The sequence below is a fragment of the Myodes glareolus genome, chromosome 1, assembly GCF_982192425.1.
Source record: "Myodes glareolus chromosome 1, mMyoGla1.1, whole genome shotgun sequence".
Classification (NCBI taxonomy): Eukaryota; Metazoa; Chordata; class Mammalia; order Rodentia; family Cricetidae; genus Myodes; species Myodes glareolus.
In genome coordinates this window covers 85,111,399-85,132,466 of record NC_142026.1, presented here as the reverse complement: position 1 = coordinate 85,132,466, position 21,068 = coordinate 85,111,399, and the positions used below count along the sequence as shown (strand labels likewise).

The 21,068-nt window shown below is 44.9% G+C and overlaps 1 protein-coding gene across 2 annotated transcripts in view; it reads left to right on the top strand.

Moving 5' to 3' along the window:
• Prep (prolyl endopeptidase) overlaps positions 1-21,068 on the top strand; it is a 106,193-nt gene that overhangs the window by 29,666 nt on the left and 55,459 nt on the right. For both annotated transcript variants that reach the window (XM_085691058.2, XM_085691055.2), the window contains exons 5-6: positions 672-881; positions 3,793-3,914. In XM_085691058.2, the coding sequence (XP_085547184.1) occupies positions 672-881; positions 3,793-3,914 (332 nt within the window). The remainder of the gene's footprint in view (positions 1-671; positions 882-3,792; positions 3,915-21,068) is intronic.

Sequence of the window (21,068 nt, the reverse complement as noted above, 5' to 3'; positions counted from 1 at the left end):
AAACTTTCGCAGATTGGATGGGAACCTTGTTGGATCCCCAAGGACCTAGACCTGGCATGGCAGCCACCGACAGCTGCTTTCTGCTTCTTTCGGAATGTGCACACCAGGATCCTTCCTTGCAAACCCTCCAGCTATATTCACCTGGGCCTGTGATGTCATGGTGCCAGTAATGCTCCGAAATGAGGCTATAAAGACTGATCTCAAATGCTTTGGAGTCCATCCCAAAAGTTACTTAATGAGTACAATTTAATTCTGTTATAAGCTATGTATCATAATTTAGTCCGTACTATAAAGGCAGATTTCCCCCTACTTATACCCTTTAGGGCATAAATAAAATATGCTGCTGGTCCCAGATGAGCTCTGCTTTTAACTGAGCTACCCATTGAATTATAAAAATTTCAAAATGGAAGTATCTTAATGGGCCTATACTCCAAGGCATCATTTTATAAAGGAAGAAAGTATGACCTAAGGAGGTTAAGGGACCATGTCATTGTAATGGTAATTCCTTCCAGACGACAGCCGAGCCCAGGTTTGCTCAGTACTAGCTTCCTATTTCCTCCATTGCCACGTTCAGTCTCCGGGCTATTTCAGGCAGCTTTGGTAGTGTGGACGACGACAGTGGGCAAGATGAACAGTTAAATGTCACATCTGACTCTCTCTGGGCCCCGTAGGTTATGCCTTCAGTGAAGACGGTGAATACTTTGCCTATGGTCTGAGTGCCAGTGGCTCAGACTGGGTGACGATCAAGTTCATGAAAGTCGACGGTGCCAAAGAGCTTCCTGACGTGCTGGAGAGAGTCAAGTTCACCTGTATGGCCTGGACCCATGATGGCAAGGGGATGTTCTACAACTCATACCCGCAGCAGGATGGGAAGAGTGACGGTATGTGGATGCTTCAGGGACGCGTGTTATACGAGACCTCGTGGCTTCTTAATGGCTGAAAAGGAAGCTCATTTGATTGCCATTGTGTGTCCAACCTGTTCACATTGCAGCAGCATTGCTGTCCACAAATACACGCAATCAAGTTACCAAGCATACTCTTTAAAAATCTCACATTGTTCATTATTGTATATTTGACTCTATTCATTGACTACATGTGGCCCCGGGTGCAGTGGCAGCCTGGAGGCTGCAGGTAGGTTAGTCATTGTGATTGGTTTTAAAAGGCCGTGTCTCATAGCTGTTATTTTGCTGTTCCTTTTTTATTTTATTTTATTTTTTGGTGCGGTATGTAAAAGTTTCTCAGACTGTAGTGGAGGGGTTTATGATTGACATAAACAGTTCATGTTGTGCTTCCTGCCAGCGTTCCTTAGAGAGTGAGTGTCCTTAAAGACTATAAAGCATTTTTTACATTTTGGTAATATTATTTATTGCCCTGATAGCTTAGTACGTTTTCACAATGAGAAGATAAAGTTTAGTCTCTAAATAGTCTTTAAAATCAGCAAATATCCATAAATTACTTTATGGTGATAGGCAGCTAGTGCCTAACATTTTTTTAATGCATTAATTCATAGCAGAATTAAAAAGTACATGAATTTATCTTTGGTGTTTTTACCAGAGTGAGGAATAATTGATAACTTATAATTAGCAAACCTGCAGTAACACATCATCAATTTTACTCAGAGTCTGTAGTTTATATTAGGTTTAATTTGTTGTTGTTGGATTTTTAAGGCAATCTTTCTCTATGTAACCCTGGTTGTCCTGGAACTCGCTCTGTGGACCAGGCTGGCCGCAAACTCACAGAGATCCACCTGCCTCTGCCTCCTGTGTGCTGGGATTAAAGGCGTGCACCACTCCTGGGTTAGGTGCACTCTTGACGTTGTACATCCTGTACGTGTTACGGCATGTTATGGCATGTTATGGCATGTTACGGCATGTCCCCTGTGCAGTGTTGCGGGAATGATTTTCCTCGCCTCGAAAGTATTTTGTACTTTGCCTAGTTCTTTCTCCCTTCCCTAGTGCCTGGCGGCCCCTGATCTTTATTTTTTTTTTTTTTTTTCCTTTTCAGACAGAGTCTCACTGTGTTGCCCAAATTGATCTTGAACTTACATCTTTCTGTCTTAGCCGAGAGGTACAGAAGACACAGGCTTGTGCCTGCGTGCTGGGCACCCGGGCCTTTTCTGTCCGATTTAGTTCCATAGGTGGCGCTGTACAGAATATAGCCTCTTCAAATCAGCTCCTACCCTTAATTCTTTCTTCCATATGCCATGATTTTTACCTTTTTTTTTTTTTTAATTTTTCAAAACAGGGTTTCTCAGTGTAGCTTTGGCTATTGTGTTAGGGTTTACTATTGTGATGAGACACCATGACTATGGCAACTCTTATAAAGAAAATATTTAGTTGAGGGGGCTCGCTTCCAGGTTCAGAGGTTCAGTCCATTTTGATCATGAAGGGGAGCAGCATGCAGGCAGACATGCTGGAACTGAGAGTGTCACACTGAGGGAATCTTTAAGCAAGAGACCTCAAAGTCCGCCCCCATAGTGACACACTTCCTCCACACCTCCTAGTAGAGCCACTCCCTTTGGGGGCCATTTTCTTTTAAGCCACCACAGCTGTCCTGGAACTCACTCTGTAGACCGGGCTGAACTCGAACTCAGAGATCTGCCTGCCTTTCGAATGCTGGAACCAAAGGCACACACCACCATGCCTGCCTGTCTCTTTCCCTTTTCCTGGGTGGTTTCCTTGTTTCAGCCGTTATGTGCCAAGTTGCTATCATAGGTAGATCTCTGTGCGGACATTTTTGATGAGTGCCAAGTAACACAGCTACCAGATCTTACGGTGAGAAACTGCAGAACCATCTTCCTCCAAAGCCTGTGGTATTTGTGAGAACTCCTGACTGCCCACCAGTGTCTTAGTGCGCTCAGGGTCGGGTAGCTCAGTAGTAGGTACCTCTTGTTGGTTCAGACTGCTGTCCCAGATGGCAGCAAGTCTTGAGGTTGTACAGCATCAGTCCCCCCAACCTTGTTCTTCATAGTTATTTTGAATCATCATGTTCCTCCACGTATACTTTGGAATCAATTTGTTCATGTCTTAGTTTGGGTTCTGTTGCTGGGATAAAGACCATGACCAAAAGCAATTTGGGGGAGGACAGGGTTTATTTCACCTAAACATTTCAGGGTGGCACTTCATCATTGAGAGAAGTCAGGACAGGAACTCAGACAGGAACTGAAGCAGAAACCACGGAGAAACGCTGCTTACTAGCTTGCCCCTCCTTTTGCTTTCTTGTGTACTCCAGGCCCCAAGGGTAGCACTACCACAATGGGCTGGACCTTCCCACATTGTCAATCAAGAAAATGCCGTCTTCAGATTGCCTGTGGGCATTTTTGAAATTGAGGTTCCTTTCTCCAGATAACTTGAGATTGTGACAAGGTGACAAGAAAACAAACAAACGACACCACCAGGACGGTCCCTATCCACGGCTTACTCTACTGGACTCTGTACTTGCTTCTGAGTCAGATCCAGAGAAACCCATATGCTGATCGTCCTGAGCCTTCTGCTCCGTGAGCGTGGAGTTTCTCTGTGTGTTAGTTATTTTAGTTCTTTGGAATGGTTTATAGTTTTCCTTATATAGACCTTGTACATACTTTGCTAGATTTATAGTGAGTTTGCTGGTTGCTATGGTAGCAGTTCCTCATTCGTTGCTGGTGTGTAGGAGCGTGACTGGCTTGCCTGTTAACCTTGTGTCCTGCCGCCATACACTCCACCTTTGAAGTGTTCTTAGCATTATGCGATGGACGTAGTGGAGATTTTTTTGAAACTGCCAACCGTATTTCAGCGACCATGTTTTATTCCTCAGGAACAGAGACATCCACCAATCTCCACCAGAAGCTCTGCTACCACGTCTTGGGGACAGATCAGTCAGAAGATGTTTTGTGTGCTGAGTTCCCCGACGAGCCCAAATGGATGGGGGGAGCCGAGGTATTGTATACTGCAAAATTTTATCCTCAAAGACCTTGTTGCATGGTTCACATATGAATATTCCTGTGATGTGGTAGTAGATGTCCCATAGATGGCAGAAGTACAGGAATGTTTTTAAAATAGTGCCATTCAAATTGATTATTAATAATGAAGGTGGTAAACCTTTTACTGTTAATTTCAACATTAAAATCTTTTCTTATTATTTTATTCTTCTTACATATATTACATCCCAAGTGTGGTTTTCCTCCCTTCGTCCCAGTATCTCCCCCCGCCCCTCAGAAAAGAATAGGCCTCCCAGGACATCAACCAAATATGGCATACTCTGTTACCATAATATCAGGCACAAGCTTCATATCAAGGCTAGGCGAGGTGACCCAGTAGGATGAAAAGGGTCCCACAAACAGCCAGAAGTGTCAGAGACAGCCTGCGTTTCCACTGTTAGGGATCCCACAAGAGCAGCAAGTTACTCAGCCATAACATACATGTGGAGGACCTAGGTCAGACCCCTGCAGGCTCTCCGATCTTTTCTAGCCCCATGAATCCCAGCCAGTTGATTCTGTGGGCCGTGTTCTCCCGGTGTCCCTGACCCCTCTAGTCCTCCTATCCTTCCCCCCTCCTCCTCTGCAGGACGCCCTGAGCTCTGCCTAATGTTTGGCTGTGGGTCTCTGCCTCTGCTCCCGTCAGTTGCTGGATGAAGTCTTTCTGGCCTCTTTGATAACGATTCTTCTCAGCTCTGGTTCCAAAGCACTGCAGGGAGGATGCACTGTAGGGTGAAGGCTTTGTGGCTGGCTTGGTGTCCCAGTTCCTCTACTTGAGGCCTTGCCTGGTACAGAAGATGGCCGGCGGTTCAGGCTCCGTATCCCCCGTTATAAGGAGTCTTTACTAGCGTTCCTCTTGTAGAATCTGTGCAATTTTTATCGCACTAGGTTTTCACCTCAACTCAAAACGCTCCCCAGTTCTTTCTAGTCATTTCAGTATTCCCCACCCCCCACTTGTTTTCTCCTGTCCCCTCAGGCAGTACCCACCCCCAGTCCACCCTCAAAAATTTATTTTCCCGTCTGAGGGAGATTCTTGCATTATCCCTTGAACCATCCTTGTTACTTAGCTTCTTTGGATCTATAAATTGTAGCCTGGTTCTCCTTTACTTTATGGCAAATACCCACTTATGACTGAGTGTACACCATGTTTGTCCTTCTGGTTCTGGGTTACCTCACTCAGGATGATCTTTTCTAGTTCTGTTCTTTGCAAAGTTTTTGACATCATTGATTTTTAACAGCTGAGTAATACTCCATTGTGTAAATGTACCATATTTTCTTTATCCATTCTTCAGTTGAGGGGCATCTAGGTTGTTTCTAGTTTCTGCTTATTGCAAGTAAATTGCTGTGAACATAGTTGTACTTTGTGGTATGGTAGAGAGTCCTTTGGGTATATGCCCAGGAATGATATAGCTGGGTCTTGAGGTAGGTTGATTGCCAATTTTTTGAGAAGCCACCATTTTTATTTCCAAAGTGGCTGTATAAGTTTGTATTCCCAACAACAGTGTTTACCTTGCTCCACATCCTCTCCAGCATGAGCTGTCACTTGTGTTTTTGATCTTAGCCTTTCTGACAGGTGTAAGATGGAATCTCAAAATCATTTTTATTTGCATTTCCCTAATGGCTAAGGATCAACATTAAAATCTTAATACAAGCAAGCAATGCCTATTGTTATACCCAGATTTCAGAGTCCCCCCAAAGCCAGCAAGGAGACCGAGTCCCATACATAAAAGTAAGAGCCTTTATTCAAGTTTGAACTCTGACTCTCCATGCATCCAATGCATTGGCATGATCAGAGAGCCCCTAGCTCAGTTGGAGTGGGGTTTTTATAATAGCAGAGGTTGTGGTGAGGGATTTCTAAAGTTCAGGACCCGTGAATGGCTGACATTTGTCTAGGGGTGCCCTGGTGAAAGGGGATGGGTATGTGTTGGGCTAAGAGACTCAGGTTGGGACACTGGGGATTTCCTTTGGAACATTAGGTGTTCTCCATTTGGATGGTCCATTCCTGCGTGGTCTCGGTAACCTGCAACTCAGGCCTCTGTTCCGCTTGCCGTGCTGGGCCCTACACATGTGTAGAAGTAGATGGGGTGGTAAAGAAAAGCGTGAACAGTCAGATCAGCACCGTAGTTTTCTAAGTTGCTTCCTGCTGCCCGGGCGAGAGTGTAAAGAACCTCTTCCGTGTGCTTTCTTCATCCATATTTTCTCATAAGACATCTTTTGGACATTTTTCCACTTTATGAATATTCTTACATTCCTTGGGGCGGTCTTAGCAGTAATTACTGAAATGATATGCTCTTGAAATAGGTGACCAGGTTGTCTTCTGTGTCCGGAGAGTCAGCTGTGAAGAAACCTAGGAGTTCTCCCAGTAAGGTGGAGGGTTTCTGTCTGTGACCTAAGGGGAATTTGCTGTAAAGGAAGGGGGACGCTGTGTCCTATTGGCATCCCACTGTGGGTAGGAATCCACCAGAGACGTGTTAGCACACCGAGAGGCAACTTTAAAACTGTTAATTCCCAAGCCTGGCTGAAGGACAGACCAGTGGCAGTTCTTGTCTGTGTGTCTGTCTGTGTGTCTTCACTACAGTGAACAACTAGTGTTTCTAGTTGTTCTTTACCTGGATCAAGAGTCAGCACATCACCAGCCCTGGGCCATGAGCAGCCAGCTTTTGTGGAAGAAGCTTCCCAGGAGCCCAGTCATGCTCAACAGCGTTAGCCCGTGGTCACAGACGTCCCATGACCAACTCTGAAAATATTCCCTGTCTGGCCATTCTCAGGAAAATGCTCCCAATTTTAAAGGAATATGCTCAAGATGAATTTTTGTTCTGTTTCCTCAAAATGGTTTTTTGCTGTGCTTTTTCTTGCCCTAACTCCTCAGGGCACCAGCCTTTCCTGTGTGGTTACTACTGGAGGGAGAGCCGCTTGTTCTTCCTGGCCACCTTAGACCCGAAATAATCACACAGAAACTATATTAATTAAATTACTGCTTGACCCATTAGTTCTAGCTTTTTACTGGGTAACTCTTATATTAATTTAACCCATTTTTATTAATTGTGTATCACCATGTGGCAGTGGCTACCGGCAGAGTTTCTGACTCTGGCAGTGGCTCCATGGCGTCCCTCTGACTTTGCCTTCTTCCTCCCATGCTATAGGCCAAGCCAGTTTCTTAATTCATTAACCAATAAAAGCAACACATAGGCAGAAAGACCCCCCCACACCAAATCACTACCTTCATTTTTCTTACATGTTTGCTTTTATCTTCCATCTCAGTAGACTATTTCTTGCTGTGTGATTTCCCTGGTGCTTATTTATACAAATAGTGTACATTTTCACCTTAATCTGAGTAAAAACAATTGGGAGGTTATGTTACCAAAAAATTAAAATATTAAGCAGTATGTCTTTCTCTTTACCTTTTTGGACAGGAGTATTAATGAGGGAAATTTAGTATTCAAATTTTATTCCTTCTGACTTCTTCAGAAAATAGAAAACTCAATCTCCTAGAGAACTTGTGAACATTAGAAATAATAATTTCATGGCAGCAGAACATTTTTGCTTTTGTTTTATTTTGAGGTGGTCTTGTTATGTATCCCAGGCTAGCCTTGAGCTCCCTTTATAGCTGAGGATGAACCTGATTTATGACCTTGCCGCTTCTCACTCCAGAGTGCTGGGTGTGGAGGGGTGTATGCCTCCTGCCGGGCTTGTGTGGTGTTGAGGATCAAACAGACCCAGGTCTTCGAGCATGCTGGGCAAGCACTGTTCCCACTGAGCTACAGTCCTGCTCCCAGAATATCTATTTTAATCAGTTTTATTTGGTTGATACGATTGCACGAATGTTGAAATTGGAACACCAGTATTCTTAATCCATGAAGGGAAGAAAAGGAGAGCGTAACACGCAACCGCTAGCACAGATCTCTACCTGTGTCTGGTAGGAGCAACTGAATCTGTGCCGGATTTGTTTTGAAACTTTAAAAAGTATAGAATAATATTTATACGTACATATATATGCATATATCTATATAAACACAATTTAACATCTTAAGGCCGTGACATCAAGTGCATTTCCGTCCATTTGCAACCATCTCCTCCATCCATCTTGACAACTTTTTTATCTTGCAAACCTGAAACTCACTGCCATTGGAAATTATTTCTTCCCCTTATCTTTCTTCCACCACCTGACAGCTGCTCCTCCACTTCCTGTGTGTGTGTGTATGTGTGTGTGTACGTGTGTGTGTGACCACTCTTCTCCACTTCCTGTCTGTATGTGTGACTATTCTGTGTTCCTCTCTGGCTGCTCCTCCACTTCCTGTCTGTGTGTGTGACCACTCTGTGTTCCCTGTGGCTGCTCCTCCACTTCCTGTCTGCGTGTGTGACCACTCTGTGTTCCCTGTGGCTGCTCCTCCACTTCCTGTCTGCGCGTGTGACCACTCTGTGTTCTCTGTGGCTGCTACTCCACTTCCTGTCTGTGTGTGTGACCACTCTGTGTTCCCTGTGGCTGCTACTCCACTTCCTGTCTGTGTGTGTGACCACTCTGTGTTCCCTGTGGCTGCTCCTCCACTTCCTGTCTGCGTGTGTGACCACTCTGTGTTCCCTGTGGCTGCTCCTTCACTTCCTGTCTGTGTGTGTGACCACTCTGTGTTCCCTGTGACTGCTCCTCCACTTCCTGTCTGCGTGTGTGACCACTCTGTGTTCCCTGTGACTGCTCCTCCACTTCTGGTCTCTGTATGTGTGACTATTCTGTATTTCTCTGTGTCATTTTGTAATTAGCACATGTCACTCACCTGGTCCTCAAGATTGATGCATATTGAAGATTTCCCTTTCATTTTGATGCTGAGCAAGATTTCACTATGTGTATATACATTTTTCTTTATTCATCCATCCAGAGATACAGGGGATGGGGGGGGGGTCTACCTGTAGTAGTACCATGATGCTGCTATGAGCGTCTAACATTTACAAATAGGAAGTATCTCTTGTATACATTTAGCTAAGCAAACAAAAACAAAGGCAATTTTAAGTACTTGTGGGCATCCTATCGTCTTTTAGTCAACTTGACTGTGTTAGCCTAATGCTTAACATGGTCTGGACCACAGCGTTGAGAGGAGATGACTGCTTCATGCATAGACAACATCAAGTCCCTGCACAGATATTAACACGCAGACCACGGCCAGAATTACTGATGGATGGATGGATGGATGAAGTCCCAAACTGTTTATGTCCTTATGAGCACCATGCAGATTGCCTCTCATCAGAGAAAAAGAGGCCACACAAAATAACAGCAAAGACCATTTAAGGAATGGCAGTACAGAAAGGGTGCTTGTTTACTACACAGATGTAGTAAGTTGAAATAAGTAAACAAACAGACAGTCAAAGTCCTTTCTTTCCTGTCCCAGGGCCCTGAGGATCTGTGGGTGCAGGATGTACCAGTGTCTCGGTGTTCCTGTCCCAGGGCCCTGAGGGTGTATAGGTGTGGGATTCACCAGTGTCTCCATAGTCTGGGGAGCTTGTTGACTGAGAAGATGGCTTCTGCGTGTGAGTGAAGGGGGGCATAGCGTTCATGCTTGGGGTGAGGCTGGAGAAGTGCTGTAGTGCAGGCGGACAGGAGGTTGTCACTAGAGTTCATTGCGGTGGAAGTTGAAATCTAATTTCTCTGCTGTCTTCCTGTGCCGGCTCACTTGGGTGTCAGGCGAGGTAGGGAAGGTGTGCTTCTCATTTTAGTTTCCCCAGTAGCCATAAAGGAACGAATCAAAGGAAGGGGTGGGGTGTCCCTTGCCGACAGCCATTTGCTGGCTTGGTTTGTGTTGGCTGCTCAGCTGTGGCATGTCTCCGGGTGCCAGCTTCCCAGTGGCACTCTTCTGTAGTTCTGGGCCTCTACTGTTGTCTCTGGCTGACCATTGCCTCCTCCTGCCATGCTTCTGATTCCTCCTGGGGTATTTTTGTAAGGTGCACACCTTTCAGCAGGGAAATTTCAAGACGACTGAGACCAACAGCTTTCCCGGTGGCCTCTGTCCCACATCTGTGGATCACCTGGTCTCTCAGGCTGTGATCACCACTGCTTCCTCACCTGCCTCCCAGGGACCTCAGGCCACCTCTGTTCACAGTCTGTCCTGTGCAGTCACACTGCAGTGCCTTCCTGGGGCCTTCCTGGGCCCCTGGGGCAGAGCACAAAAAAACCAGCTGTCGCTTGCCTGGATGGGAAGATGTCGGCTCTGTGGTGGACATGATGAGGTGAAGGTGAAGGGCACAGGGAGGAGAGAGATTGCTGTGTCTTAGGTTAGCGCAGACCTCCCTCTTATGCCCAAATCTGTGAGTCCCCACAAAAGCCAACAAAGGAGACCGAGTCCCATATGTAAAAGCAAAGAGCCTTTATTTTAATCAAGTTTGCAAACTCAGTCTCTTGACATGTCCAACATATTGGAATATCCAGAGAGCCCCAAGCTCAATTAGAATTGGGTTTTTATAGTAGTAAAGGTGGGGGTGAGGGGCCTCTGAGGTCCAGAACCCCCGATTGGCTGATGTTTGTTAGGGGTGTCTTGGTGAAGTGCTGGCAGGTGTTTCTATTTGCAGTGCTTGGAATGCCAGGAATTTCCTTTGCATGGTCTGCTCTTGGGTGGGGGTTGCCAGACATTGTCTCAGGGTAAACTATTGAGACTCTAGACTCCACTTCAATTTATCGATGGCCAGAGTCCCAGGTGATAATGGTTGGAGGAAGTAAAGAATTTCCTTTCTGCCCAGACTTAAATTATCATTGCTTACTCTCACACTCCCCAGCCAAAAGCTTTATTATTTTGAAGTCATCCATGAACATTTCAGGTTGAAACAACAACCAAAACCCAAACAAACAAAAATCCCCACGTCTTGAGACAGTGTTCCCAGCAGGGGGTGCTGCAGAGCAAAAATTGTGGAAAAGCAAAAAAGCTAGAAGCATGCAGACAACTGAGTCCCACACTGGGGCCCTAACTCTGTCTGTCACACTTTATTCCTGAAAGACCTTTTTTTTTTTCCTTTGGCAATTCTGAATCTTAATGTTTATCACATATAGTCATAAGCTATTTTTTATACATTGACTTGTGATCCTTTGTAATTAAAAAATACACACTTGTATACACAATTATACATGTTACACATATATTTACATGGGAAGTTCACACACACACACACACACACACACACACACACACACACAACTGGGCATGTAGCCTGCCCTGGAGCATGGTTTGCGTTGTTGTAGTGATCTGAATGATAATGCCTCCCCCCTCCCCCAAGACTTATGCGTTTTAGTTCTTGGCCTTCACTTGGTGGAACTGTTTGGGAAGGACTAGGAGGTATGGCCTTGTTAGAGGTGGTGTGTCACTGGGGGTCTCTGTCATGTGGATCTGATGTATGCTCTCAGCTTCAGCTCCAGCGCAGTCCTGCCCACCTGCCTGCTGTCATTCTTCCTCCCATGATGGCATGGACTCACCTTCTGAAACTGTAAGCAAGCCTCCAATGAAATGTTTTGTTGTATAACTTGCCGTGACCATGGCATCTCTTCACAGCAACAGATGAGTATCCAAGACATCCATCCTAGGGACACTCCAATAGAGAGAGCTGTTTGATCTTTCCCAGTGTATCAAAGGCAGATAGCTTCCTGGTGGGCCCTTAGTCCGCTTCCCCTTCTGCGTGCTGGATTGCCTCTGGTTGGGTTTGTGCGGGTCCTGTGTACTGTCCCCGTCTGTATAAACTCATATGTGCATCAACCTGCTGTGTTGTCCACCAGCCCAGGCTCCTACCATCTGTTGATGGGTCGGTAGATGTCAGGGAAGGACTTGGAAGACTTGGAAGGGGAAAGAATATGATTAAAATATACTGAATGAAAAAGCCTGAATAAATATGATCAATTTTTAAGAATTTTAAGAATTTTAAGCATGCATGTAACATACTTCGATCATATCTACACACTATTTACACACACATCTTTCTCCCGCTTGTCCCACCCCTCCCAACTGCATACCTTCTTGCTTTTTTTTTTAAGAACTCACTGATTTAGATTTGTGCTGCCCATACATTCATGGATGTGGCACCCATAGTCTACCACAGTGTGGTCAGCCTACTAGGGGATATACCCTGAAAGACCCCCGGTATGGGGAGACTCTCACTCAAGTCTCAGGATAACACGACCCCCCCAGTAACTCACAAGAGACCATTCTTGCTGCAATCACATGAGGTTTATTCAACAAGGCAGGAACCAGTGCACTGGGGCCAAGATTCATAACCCACACAGGGGAGGAATTTGACCCCGAGTAACTGGGGGAAGGGGTTTTTAAAGGAAGAAACCACAGCCCAGTAATCCAAAGTGGGTAGGGAGGGCATCATAGAAAATTCCGAAAATACCAGTGATGATCACAAGGGGGCAATTCCCTGTTTCAAGATTATTCTCAAGATTACAATCTAAGTTTATCTTCTGCTAGTTCCTGAAATAGAGTCACTGAACCTGCTAATCCTAGATTTCTGATTCTTCCCTCCATGCTTAGATTTTTGGCTGTATTTTTTCCTGTTGGGGGGGGGGGTCTGGATTTGTCCAGGTCTTTCAACCCTGGACAAAAAGTGACTTTTCCTTCCTTGGAAGCTATCAGTTGTCAGTAGCTCTTGAGGTAGGGATGGCGATTTGACTCTCTGTGAAGGTTCTGTGCTGCTGTTGGGAGTCAATGGGGGCTTCAGTCCTGCCCTGACCAGAAGGCACTGTCTGACTCCTACTGTCTTCCTGCCCCTCTTCTGCAGTGGTCCCTGAGCCTTAGGGAGGGTATGATAGAGATGTTCCATTTGTGTCTGGGCACCCCACTGAACTTGCACTTTGAACTTTGATCATTGACTTTGAATTAATCATCACCCACCACACAGAAAACAACCCAGCCCTTCAGTGAGGTCTGGGAGCTGCATTAATCTGTGTGTATGGAGATAGGAGCTCAGAGGACAGTTTGGCTGTGTCCATTTACAGTTGTAGGTTCTGCTGTGGGCCCTATGACTTCCCCAACCGTTGGTTCTTTAGAGTGTTGAGCGTGCATTTCCTCCTGAGGAATAAACCTTAAATTCAGGCAGTTGGTTACCCATAGCATTCTTGCTGCTCTTGCAGCCGCGGGCACATCTCGCAGGCTGGTTGTTACGCAGCCCCGAGTTGAACAGCTGGGTAAGACTGATGGCTTTGTCACCCAGCAGATCCCTTCACTGCACACACACCCCAGTCACCATGCTGATTATTACAAGGAGGAATCTCGGCAGGGTGACCGGAGAGGCAGAATGAATCAGACACCAAGGTAGACAGCCTATATGTGGACAAGCAAGAAGGCCATGCTCTCCCTTAGAAAGCAGCTACTGGTGGGAATACCGTCCCATCGTGGAGGTTAAGTGTCTCCTTTCTGAAGTGCTTGGGACCCCCATGTCCTTGAGATGTAATGTTTGTACACTTAATGTGTCACTTTGGCGGTGGGACCTTGTCTAGTTTGCCTTCCTGCTGCTATGACAAACACCAGAACCCAGAGAAGGGAAGGGCTTATTTCCCTTCCCTGGTTATCGTCCTTTATCAAAAGGACAGAAACTCATGCAGGAACCTGGGGCACAGACCTTGGAGAAGCTGCTCACCGGCTGCTCTAAGACTCAGTTTCGGGAACAGTTCAGTGAGCTTGGGCTCACCTGCCCTGGGATGGTACCATCCACAGTAGATGGGGCTCTCATAGTCAGTTAACAGTCAAGAAAATGCCCCACCATTTGCCCACAGCCAGTCTGATTTCCCGGATATGTCAAGTTGATACCAGGATGAGGCATCACAGGACCCAAGTCCGTATTAATGTTTTGTAACATGGGCATTGCTTAAAGTTAGTTTTTAATGTGCCTGTACGTTGACTGCAAACTGTCTCTTGAGCTCGGGGTGGGTTTTTCTATTTGTGGTGTCATGGCATCAGCATCCCAACACACATTTGTCACAGAGCATGTGTGGAAGTCAGAGAAAAGCTATCAGGAGCTCCTGCTGTCCATGATGGCGGTAGTACTCAACCCTCCTACTGCCATGACCCTTTAATACACTCCTCAGGTTGTGGTGACTCCCCCACCCACCACCACCACCACCACCACCACCACCACCACCATACAATTATTTTGTTGCTACTTCATAAATGTAATGTTGCTTCTGTTAGGAATCATAATGTAAATATCTTGATATGCAGAATATCTGATATATGACCCCACAGGGGTTATGACCCATGTGTTGAGAACCACTGCATTATATGTTCTGGGGACCAAACTCAGGTTATCAGCCTTGCTTATCTTCACCTAGTGAGCTTACTTGACAGCTCAGATTATGGATTTTTAAACTAGAAATGATCGGCTTGGGTAGCTGGCCAACCCCTCTCTCTAATTCATGTTAGCACTCAGTAAGGGAGGAAGTAAAGCAAATGGTAGATTCTTGAATAACCAAGCTTGTCTACCAGGAAAGAAAAAAAAAAACCCGATGAATTAGAGCGTAAGTGTCTATACCTTGTCAAGAGCTGCATTATTTTATTTTAAATAGGTTTTGTTTGCTTGTCCGCCCCCATTCCACCATTCTAACTTACCAGGCAGCATTTCAAATGGTGTTTGGATAGACTCAGGCTCTCCTGAACTGTAGTATTGTACTATCTGGGGAACACTGGCTAGCCTGCCATATGGCTGCCTGTCAGAAATGCGTAGGAATGCGTAGGTTGGTCGTGCACACTTGCATGCGTGGCTGCTTATCCGCCTAACACTGTCTCTCATGCCATCCATGAATCCTATCTGAGAGCTCATCATTTGCATGTAGTTTGGCATTTAAACGTTTTCCTTAATTAGGGGTTGGAGACTTGCTCAATATCAAAGTGATGTTGTTATGATTCAAAGCTGATATAAAAGGAATCCAATAAACTTGGGAGAGATTGCTGCTCTGAGAGGAGCATAATTAACTCTGAAAGCTGTTAAAATCCATTTCCTTCCTTCTGTGTTTTCCTGTTTCAGGTGTCGGTGCTTCCCTGCACCTTTTACACACACAGTTCTAGGACATACCGAACAAAGTACCGTCCTCATCTTGAAGAAATGCCCGTAGACGCGAGTTAAAGTAAACTTACTCATCCTCTTTTCTAAGTAGATAAAATTGAGATTTTACGTCCTGTTAGGGTGCTAACACAGGCTGTGTGACTTAAGTCCAGAAACTACAGTAGCTTGAATTCTTCTCTAATTAATGTATGATGAATTGTTGTGTATGCAAAGGTGGGGTGTTTGTCCTGTTGTGTGATGTTAATGTAGATATTTTTGTAGATGAATGATAAGGAGTTTAAAATAATAATCATTTTTTTCTGTTAATTTCTCCTTTACTCTGAGACACATATTGAAAGGCTTGCTCATATATGTTTTTTGGAAAACCCAGTTACCCTGACGTGATCGTGTTAAGACTGATAATAGCTAAATTCTTCATCTTTAGATTTTTCTTGATGCTAGGAGTGAAAGTCATATGGATTTATTTTTTAAAAAACACACCAATGCCCTATTCTCCAGACACACAGCTCTTATTAGCATGTTAGTAGTGACTGACATATCTTTCTATCGTCTCTGTTTTGTAGTCTGAGGACCGTCAGGCAGGACTGCTGTTCTCTGAACAAGAACAGCTTGACTGAGTCTCTTGGTTTGAATCACCTTCCTCACCTGTATGAGGCATTAACTGAAAACATTTATAGAACTGTTTGTCAGTAGGTGCCTCTGGTAGCTGCTGATCTCTTTGAAATCAGCGTGTTATCAGTTTGGGAGGTCACTGGCACCATTGTATGTGCTGAGTTGACTTCATTGTATGTGTACTGGACAACTGGGGGCAACCTAACAAAATAAATTATGAGAGACATGCTGAACAGTGTTTGTCAGAGGTTGTCTAGGTAACCTTCGCTAGCTCCACTGTAGTGTGTGTGCACCATTAACTTTGTCAGCAGGCTCTGTGGTTTATAATGACACTGTAACTCCAGACCGCCTGCCCTGGTTTTGGATGAACATAAGTTTGGTAATGGTAGCAGCCAACGCTTGTGGAGGTTTCTCTGGTGAGCATAAAGCATGCCACTTTAGGAAACCACGAAGCACGGAGAGAGCAGCTTTTCCCTTTATATTGAGCTCTGTTCTGAGGAACGTTTGATTGTGGTGTCCTGGTGGCTGGTATGAGAGGTTGGAAGCTTGAGACTCAGCCGACTCACAACTCTTTGTCACCTTGAGTGATGAACAACGGCGTTGACATCTCTGTTCTCTACCTGCTGACTCCTGTTTCGAGTTGATTCAGAACCCAGGGAGAAGTTTGGATGCCAGGGTACTTGGTAGAAGACCAGTGGCCAGAGAATTCCTGTTATATACTTTTAGGGCGTTGCCTGGCATGCTGTCAGATATTAGATCCTGGAGAATCAAACTGACAGAAATTTTTGTGCCGAAAGTTTAACGGCGTGCTTTCTAACCCTCTGACTTGCTGAGGATGATGATGGGGGGGAGCAAGCTTTGAAGTACTAAACAGGTCTTAACCAACCATTGAGAGAGCTCTCCACCAGGCCAGCCCTTCAGCTTTGCCCTAACTGGGCAAGAGGAATCAGTGTCGAGAGCTTTATAACCTGCACTAGCCAGATACTCCTTGGGGATGAACCTGAGAGGATGCGTGACCTTAATAGGGCTGACCTTCCATCTTGAGGGTGAGTCCTGCAGAGATTCCCAGCTGAGAGCCATCTGCTCCAGCACCCAGCACAGAACGGGATGAGTGCTTTATCCTAGAGGGTGACATCTGCCTGCCAAGATGGACACTGAAAATGAGTGCATTGCATACAGCCTGAGTGCACTCTAGATAGCTCTCTGGTGATGGTCCCCGATGCTTAGTATAAGCGGTTGTAAGGATGGAAAGTTTTAACCAACTGACTCCTCCCTAGGAATCGTGGACATCTTTCCCCAAAGCATTCTGGGATCTGTTTTTTACAGTTTCCTCCATTAGTTGCTCCTCTCTGGTTATCATACTTCAAGTTACTCATGTTCATGGTGTGACTCATCCTTTGTCTGTCTCTGTCTCTCTCTCAAACATCTTATCGTGAGCTCTCAAAAGCCCTGTCCTTATTTTCTCTGTATTCTAGAATTGAGTTCCATGGCAGCCACTGGATAGCCCCTCAGTAATATTGGTTGAGTAGACACATCCTCAGCCCCATCTCCCCTGAGTAGCTGTCTATGTTTGGTGGTTTATCTTTGGGAGAGAAAATAGAAAGCCGACTAAAACCTGGATGATCCTACTAAGATCAGCCACCATTGGTCACACTGGAGCCTGGTCTACCCTGATCCACTCTGGGCAAAGGAATAGACTTTATTATCAAAAAAGTTTTGCTTGTGAATCTCACTGTGGTCACACCAGGATCCCCCTTTTGTTGGTAGTTTATCCAGGTAACTATAACCAAAGCAAGCCGAGTCTTTCTCCTTGTTGGGGCTGCAGTGCTAATCCAGTGCAGGGCAGTGCACAACTGAGAAAGCCAGGACAAGAGAAAGGTGCCAGGAAACAGGGTGTGTCCTAAACTTGCCGGCGTATTAAACTTTATAGTAGTAAGAATGGTGACTTCCAACTTTGATCCCTACCAATAGTGTCAGAAAAGAAAATAGATCTAGTATTAGGAGACAACTCTGTCTCATTTGTAGTGATACTCTTGAGGGTTTGTGTGTGTTAATGTTTTATTTAAAAAGTGACGATGACTTTAAGGGAATTTTGCTTAAAATATTTTAAAATAAAAGGTGTGAAAACCCACAAGTTGGGAATTCCGTATTTCATAATTTGTAAGATTAATGTTGCCATCTGTGTTTTGCTCACTGTTTTTAGTCACACTGCCTGCAGACAGCAGGGTCACTGTGACCACGATCTCACTGCTGAAAACAGGGATACTTGGTAGCAGAGGACCTGGGTTGTCTCAAGGAACCATGGCCTGGTTCTCTTGCGCCTTGTTTTCCTTTTCTCTGGCTTTTAGGAAAGTTAGCTTATGCATTAGAGTCAGAAAAACTTCATGTTATAGTGTTTGTCTTCCCAGTGTTGTCTAAAAATAAATCATCTTAAAATAGTCTAAGAGGCTAAACATCTGTTGTTACTGGTTAATTTTTAGTGGAGAAAGGTATGTTTTTCTAATCTGTACATTCTGAGGAAAACAGAAATTAGGTGATTTTAAGGTTGCCAGCTTGAACATTGAAAATGCAAAGGTGTTTCCAGTTAAGCAAATTTTTGTGGCTCTGAACATCTCTGAATTGTGATGATCCAGGAGGAAGCCTGGCTCCACTGCGTTGTGACAGCAAGGTGCCCTGGGACTCCTGCCTCAGATTAAATATGAAGCGCCGTGACTATCAGTCTGTCAGTGCTGAGGGGAGTGCTTGGGATGGGCTTGGGATGGGCTAGCAGCAGCTGCTGCCCAGGTCTGGCCTCTTGCAGGAATGTCGCTATTATCTCAGTTGACTGAGGCCCTCCAGCCGAAGTTGACATGGTTTGTGATTGAGGTGCCATGACTTAAGGAGCAGGCTGTACAGGTTCTGTCTGTGTTCAACGGACAAGAGAACAAAGATGTGAGCCAATGTTAATGAGGCTGCTTTGAGTGATAGTTAATAAAATTATAATTGTGGATTACTGATATTCTTAAAATAGGACAGTCTAAAATGGAGGAACTAAAAATCTGAACGTTAGCTCGTTAGCTTTCTTATTTAAAAGCTGAAGGGAAGTAAAATGTGGCTTTCAAATCATTCTGAATGAAAAAGAAAAGTTCAGAAAGAAGTTGATTGTGAGTTGTCATACTGTACATGTGTGTGGTCCTAGCACTCGGTAAGTGGAGACAGGCATTGTCACAGTGTACATGTGTGTGGTCCTAGTACTCGGTAAGTGGAGACAGGCATTGTCATAGTGTACATGTATGTGATCCTAACACTTGGTAAGTGGAGACAGGCATTGTCACAGTGTACATGTGTGTGGTCCTAGTACTCGGTAAGTGGAGACAGGCATTGTCGTAGTGTACATGTATGTGATCCTAACACTCGGTAAGTGGAGACAGGCATTGTCACAGTGTACATGTGTGTGGTTGTAGCACTTCGTAAGTGGAGACAGGAGAGGATCACGAAGGAATTGAAGGTCACCTGTGGATGTGTAGTGAGTTCAAGGCCAGCCTGAGCTACATGAGGTACTGTCTCAAAAAATAAATATTTTTACTAGAGGGCTGGGGTTGGAGCTAACTAGGGCACTCGTGCGTAGTGTGGGTGAAACCCTGGGATCAATCCCCAAAACAGGAACAAAGAGAAAGGAAGAAGCAGGATGAATAGAACACTGGAAAGAATTGATAACTGTGGTTTGTAAAACTTCGGAGTCTCAGATTGGATATTGAAAACCAAATTATGTCTTATTTATTTTAAGTAGGCGCACTGGACATCAGGGTGTTCGTCACTGACCGCACCAGTGTGTATGGTTCTAGCCTCAGCTCCTGCCCTGCAGGACTCGAGAGCATAGCGGGAGAGACCAAACAGCAGTTTGCAGAACTTGGTTGGCAGAAAGTTGGTACTGATGCGGTTGGGTCATTCTTACTGTCGCCCCAGCCTTCTGCCTCACGGTGTTTTAGGGACTCCAGCACAGGGGTGAAAAAGGTTCAAAGAGACTGTAGCTACTAGAGTCTATGGAGTCAGATGCTGAAGGTGGGGACGTCCCATGAAGGGTCACAGGGTCACTTGAGCATCCCCTGTGGATTCAGCTGTTGATCAGGAGCTGTGTGCACTGAATGGTGCTCCCTGATTCAGGCTTAGCACAACACCCAGGAACTGTAAACTGTCCACTGCTAAAGACTTGACAGGCTGGTGACCATGTTCTGACACAGCTAACAAAGCCTGAGCACCCAGGGGTGTGGTGTGCTCTAGAGAGGCCGAGCTTTCCCAGTCGGTATGCGACCCTAGCCAGCGAGGCTGGAGAGCAAGCCTGGATGGAGCCAGCTGGTTTGCCAGGAAATTAATTGACTGAAAACATTTTATAGTCAGATTAGAAAGAAGAAAAAAACTCCAGTATTCCACATGCCCAGAATCTAATTCAGAAGTCAATACATGTGTAATGAAGCAGAATAATGTGACCTCAAGCCAGCAAAAACCTTAATCATAGGAACAGATTCAGAAATGGCAAATGAGTTAGCAAAGATTTTTAAAAAATTATAGGATTAGTTTTCAGAGGCTCTTAGAAATGTTAGACAGGACCGAGTGAAACACAATGTCTGTCTGAAATGCCGGGATAGAGACAAGGGTGTTCTTAAAATGTAAAGGAGGTGAAAAAAAGAAAAAAAAAAAAACCTGTTACATTTGATAAAATATACAAACCCGCAGATCCAAGAAGTGCAGTGAATCCAAGTACACCGTTACAGCCAAGACTGTTGTAATTGACTTGCAAATGCATGGAAGTAACAAGAAAATAGTAAAAGCCTCCAGATAATAAAACACTCATTCCATGTAGATTTAAAAAAAAAAAAAAAGTGACAGCCGGGCAGTGGTGACTCTCACATTTAATCCCAGCACTTGGGAGGCAGAGGCAGGCGGATGGATCTCTGAGTTCGAGGTCAGCCTGGTCTCCAAGAACTAGTTCCAGGACAGCTAGGATGGTTACACAGAGAAACCCTGTTGGGAAAAACAAAACAAAATAGTGAAACAAAATGACAGTTCTAAACTAAAGCAGTGACTGCCCATGCCTAGACACCTCCCTGTGAGGCCTGCCCTGGTGCTCCTTTTAAGACTACAGACCTTTGTCACGTGTGATGCCTCCTTTGCTAATTTTCTCCCTGTTGCTCATGCCATTTGTCCATGAGTAATGGGTGGCACAATCCCATATTTATGTGTTTGTCTCCTTTGTTAGTTGTGACATTTCCTGAGTTGTTCACTGATACATCCTTATCATATAAAAACAAAACTTAGACCTGAGCTTGTATGCAGACCTTTAGACTATGTCTAAATAAAAGAATAATAGTTGGAAATAGTTGGAAAGTATAGCAGGGTTCTCTGGGGAGCAAGAACCAGCAGTGTGTGCATATGCGTGTTTTTATAAAGACAAAGTATTTTAACAAATAGCCTTGTTATTGTGGAGGCCTGCCAGTTCTTG